This window comes from Bos mutus, unplaced genomic scaffold (assembly GCF_027580195.1).
Source record: "Bos mutus isolate GX-2022 unplaced genomic scaffold, NWIPB_WYAK_1.1 CTG238, whole genome shotgun sequence".
NCBI classification, from domain to species: Eukaryota; Metazoa; Chordata; class Mammalia; order Artiodactyla; family Bovidae; genus Bos; species Bos mutus.
Genome location: NW_027219746.1, coordinates 37,676 through 42,512, shown reverse-complemented (window position 1 = coordinate 42,512; position 4,837 = coordinate 37,676). Strand labels below are relative to the sequence as shown.

Sequence of the window (4,837 nt, the reverse complement as noted above, 5' to 3'; positions counted from 1 at the left end):
TGGCAACCCACTCAAGCATTCTTGCCTGGGAAACATCATGGACAGAGGTGCCTGGTGGGTTACAGTCCATGGGGTCGCAAAGAGTCGGACAGGACTTAGCAACTAAACAACAAAGTTTATCCATTTATATGAAGCTGCCTGCTGCAAGTATGATTTTAACAGCACTAAATTTAAGTCGTGTCCAACTTTTGCCACCCTGTGGACTGTAGCCCACCAAGCTCCTCTGTCCATGGGATTCTCCAGGTAAGAATATTGGAATAGGTTGCCATTTCCTTCTCCAGGGGATCTTCCCCATCCAGGAATGGAAGCCAGGTCTCCTACATTGCAGGCAGATTCTTTACCAACTGAGCTAAAAAGGAAGCACTGAATTTATAGATCAACTTAAAGAGAATTAATATCTTAACAGTACTGATTTTCTGGATCAAGGACCATGGTTTATCTTCACATTCATTTTGATTTTAGCTTTTTTCGGTGGTGTTCTGTAGTTTTCAGTGTATAAGTTTTCTTCATGTTTTCTTAAATTTACCCCAATTCCAATTGTTCATTGCTAGCATACAGGATCACAACTGAGTCTCTGTATCTCTATAACTACAAGTCTGCTAAATTAAATTCTTAGTTCTATAGTAGGTTTATTGTAGATGCCTCAGGAATTTATCAACATGATCATGCGACTTGCAAACAGACATACTAACTGCCTTTTGAATCAGAAATTTGTGACGGAGTTTCTACTGTTCTTTTATTTCTGAAAAACAAACAAGGCTGTACTGTGCTACAAACTTATTGGCTCACTTCATGGAAGGGACCCTCACAAGAGGAACCATCAGCTGCCCTGTCCTTTCCCAAGTTCTAAAAATGTAGCTGCCTGTAAAGTCTATATTTATATAACGACTTAGCAGAAGAAACAGGTGTTTGATTTTTTTCCCCCAAACTTTAACCCTTTTCCAAATAAAAACAACGATTTTAAAAAGCACACTGACTCCTGTTTAAAATAAAGGGAACCAAACAGAGATATTAAGAATTTTTCAAAATCCAGGCTCCTAGGCTCTTTTCCGGACCTATTTCTTCTATCCGTTTTAGTGGCGGAAAAGAAAGACTGGAAGCAAAGACAGCAGGTGGAAGGAGTGTCCTGGGAACAAGAGGGAAAACCCAAGTCCTCAGAAGAGAAGTGGGCATGGCCATCAGCCCTCTGGGAAGGTACTACCCTTCCGAGGCCAGAAGAGAAAGACCCAGGAATACATAAAGAAAGGAGAGCTCTGAGGCCGGCTTCTGGATAAGTGTCACGGGACCGGGCGGTGGGTGGGGCGGGTAAGAGTGGGGTGCAAGGGGAGGTGTCCCCGCCGGGCTCCGGCTCTGCGAGACCCCCGGCTCGGGGTAGGAGGGGCGGGGTGAGGGCGTGGCCTTCCGCGGTGACACATGCCCCACGTGACCGGGTGGCACAGAGTCTTGCACGCCCAGCTCTTGCGTCAGACCCGACGGTCACCCTCTTGCTTCTTGGTACCTGCTCCGCCTGGCACTGAGGGGAGTGCGGGCCGGGGCGGCCCCCAATAGTGGCAGGCGCGAGGGGAGCAGGTAAGGGACCCGGAGTGGGGTCTGCAAAGGTGGCGTGGGCGAGCGGACGCGGCCTACGGACCCTTCCTCTGGGGTCCTGTTGCCCCAGAGCCGAGACTGCAGCTCCCACACCCCCCGCGGCCCAGCATTTGGCAGCCGAAAGCGGCAGGCCTTCCAGGCGGCTGTGGTGGAGGGCGGGCCGGGAGACCTTGGGGCAACAGCCCCTTGCGAACACCTGCCTCTAGCACCATAGCAAGCTTTTCCCACAGCCCCGCCCCACCCCCGATCTTCTTGGGGTGGAAAAAATGGTGGTCGATGCGGGGTGTGGGGGCTGGGAAGGGGGCGGCCGAGCGTGGGAGCGGGGCACAATGGGTGGGGGCCGCTGGGGGTAGGGGACCCGGGGCCGGGAAGGGGCCGAGCGCCCGGCTGCAGCAGGCCCCTGCCCCCACCCCGATCCTCTGCAGGTCTGCGAGTCGAAGTGTTGCAGCGGCACACTTGCAGCAAGAATCGGGAGGAGCAGGAGACAGCAAGGATAGGCCCAGGTCGGTGCGAGGGACAGTTGGGCGGTGGGGGGAACGTGGGGAAAACCCTAAGACTCCAAATGCTCTCTGCAACCCCGTCCTCCATTTTGGTGCCTGCAGAGACCTGGGCCTGGATCGGCAGGGAAAATGGTGGGTTGGGGCGCAGGAGGTGGGGAGTGCTCGGACTGGGGGCCCCCTAGAGGGCGTAGGAGGCCTCTCAGGTGGGAAAAGGAAAATTTGCAAAGCCTTTGACCACCAGGACTGGGAATCTTGAGAGGTGCGTAGTAGGGCCTCTGTCCTCGGTGCTGATCATTTCACCCAGAAAATAGTCCCTTGTTGCGTCTTTTGTCTCCTAGGAGCAATGGCGTCCAAAGAGGAACAAGCAGTAAAAAATCGCAACATGAAAGATGCCAACCAGGAGAATGAAAAAAAAGATGGAAAGGATCAAGATGCTAATAAAAGAGAACCTATGGCCCTCCTTTCGGGTGCTAGTGAATATTATGTACCTAGAGGAAATCGTAGGCGGTTCCGTGTTAGGCAGCCCATCCTGCATTATAGATGGGACGTGACTCAGAGGCTTGGCGAGCCACAGGCAAGGATGAGAGAAGAGAATATGGAAAGGATTGGGGAGGAGGTGAGGCAGCTGATGGAAAAGCTGAGGGAAAAGCAGTTGAGTCATAGTCTGCGGGCAGTTAGCACTGACCCCCCTTACCATGAGCATCATGATGAGTTTTGCCTTATGCCTTGAATCCTGATGTTTTCCCTGAAGTTAGGAGACACTTACTTCCTAAACTTAGATGTTCTTGACTTACCTTTGTTGTAAAGGTTTTGGTGTTAAACTTGTTTCTTGCGCGTTTCCTATTACCAGCTTCTAACTGAATGTTCTGTTTTTGACCCAATCTATAAGTTTCTGTCAGCAGGAAGGTTTTAACTGTTGCATGGAGAAATGTTCATTATATATTGTGAAGTTAATAAAGCAGTTTAAAAAAGCATTTTGTTTTTTTTTTCCTTAAAATCGTATATGTTTTATATATGAACACACCATCTAAGAATATATAAAGTAAAAGTATCTCTTTATGGTAGAACTATGAATAATTTTAATTTTCTTATCTCTACTTTCTCCCTCTTTTTTTGTTTGTCTGCATTGGAAAATTCCCAAATGATGCTGATTGGAGTACTAGATCTTACCTTTTCAGTATCACATTCACAGATAATTTCTTATATTTTTCACAGAAATGGAAAGCCATGTTCATTGTCTATCAGATTTATCAATTTAGAACTGTCAGAGGGCATCCTCATCTTAAAGATTAGAGGTCCTGGTGACCCACATGTTACACCCTCCGTGTACTTAATTTTTTATTTTTGGCTATGTTTTGCATCTTGTGGGATCTTAGTTCCCTGACCATAGACAGATTGAACTAGGGCTGCAGCAGTGAAAGTGCCAAGTCCTAACCACTAGACTGCCAGGAAACTCCCTCCATTTTCTCAGTTTTCAAAACAATACATATTAAGGAAAGAGCAGGTTGACCACTTGATGAAAGTTAATGTGAGCACTTTTAAGTACTTGTGACAAAATCTTGTTTTTAGCTTACCTCAATCTCTTATTTAGAATTATAAACCTAATAACAATGAGACATACCTCTTTAAAAATCATAATGTTTCTCAGCACGATGAATATAATAATCACCTCCCAAGCCTTTTGTGTGCACTTGATGAGGCAATAAGTCTGTAAGCTTTCTTTAAGCTCTTAACTGCCGCTGGGAGATGCATGACCCAACCCTTTAGATATTACCTTCAGTTATGTGAGGGACGTTCCCAAAGCCTAGTTGTCCCGGTACTCACAAAGAAGTTCAATAGGCTAAAGGGTAAGTGGGTACTTCCATTCCTCTGCTGTTGTACCCCATTGCCACCTTCTTCCCAGGTTGTTGATGTTCAGGAGTCCTTAAGGTGAGAAAGTCCTACTATGTCTCTGGAATTCTGAATGAATTGAATCCTCACTCTGTTCTATAAACTGTGCATAAATCCCTTCTCCCTGTTATGCTTCCTGGAAAGACCCTGTCTTTGCCAAGTGCCTTCCCAAGAATCTCCCTGTTTATGATACTATGCAAGATGTGTGAGGGGACAGCTCACTTAACAATCTGAGAAATCCTCACATCACCCTCGTGAAACCTATGAAAGTAAAAAATTATCCTATAATGAGTCCACGGGGTCACAAAGAGTCAGACATGACTAAGTGAACAACAATATTGAGTTAGATGCCAGGAGATCATGTCAGTGAATTCAGTAGATACCCAAATGTGGAGTTCTTTATGAGAAGATTGACTGGAGGACTATTGGGTTAGTGTCCCAAAAGAAAATGAAGTTGCCATGCAGTTTGCTAAGTAGGTGAAATACATATTATGTATGAAGAGAGTCTTCTGTGGAAATAAACTTAGAAGTTAGGATTCTAGAATAGAAGTTGGCAAACCACAGCCCATGAGCCAAATTTAGCCGCCTGCTTTTTTTTTTTTTTTTTTTTGGCCAATGAGCTTAGAATAAATTTTACATTTTTTAGTGGTTGAAAAAACATTTTGTGACATGTAAAAATTATATGAATCCATAAAGCTTTATTGGAATACAGACATATTTATTTATATATTATCTATGGTTGGTTTTGGCTTACAGTGGCAGAAGTGAGTAGTTGTGAAGAGATGTTATGGCCCACTTGTAAAGCCTGTGTACTTATTTGACCCTAATAGAGAAAGTTTGGTTGGTTGTTGCCTAAGCTT

The 4,837-nt window shown here is 45.8% G+C and overlaps 1 protein-coding gene across 1 annotated transcript; it reads left to right on the top strand.

Moving 5' to 3' along the window:
* The first annotated feature begins 1,411 nt into the window (after positions 1 to 1,411).
* On the top strand, positions 1,412 to 3,061 carry LOC102269991 (protein BEX2). The gene is made up of 3 exons (XM_005910955.3): positions 1,412 to 1,569; positions 2,013 to 2,090; positions 2,426 to 3,061. The coding sequence occupies exon 3, from the start codon at positions 2,431 to 2,433 to the stop codon at positions 2,815 to 2,817; it is 387 nt and encodes a 128-aa protein (XP_005911017.2). The 5' UTR covers positions 1,412 to 1,569; positions 2,013 to 2,090; positions 2,426 to 2,430; the 3' UTR covers positions 2,818 to 3,061.
* The last annotated feature ends 1,776 nt before the right edge of the window (positions 3,062 to 4,837 follow it).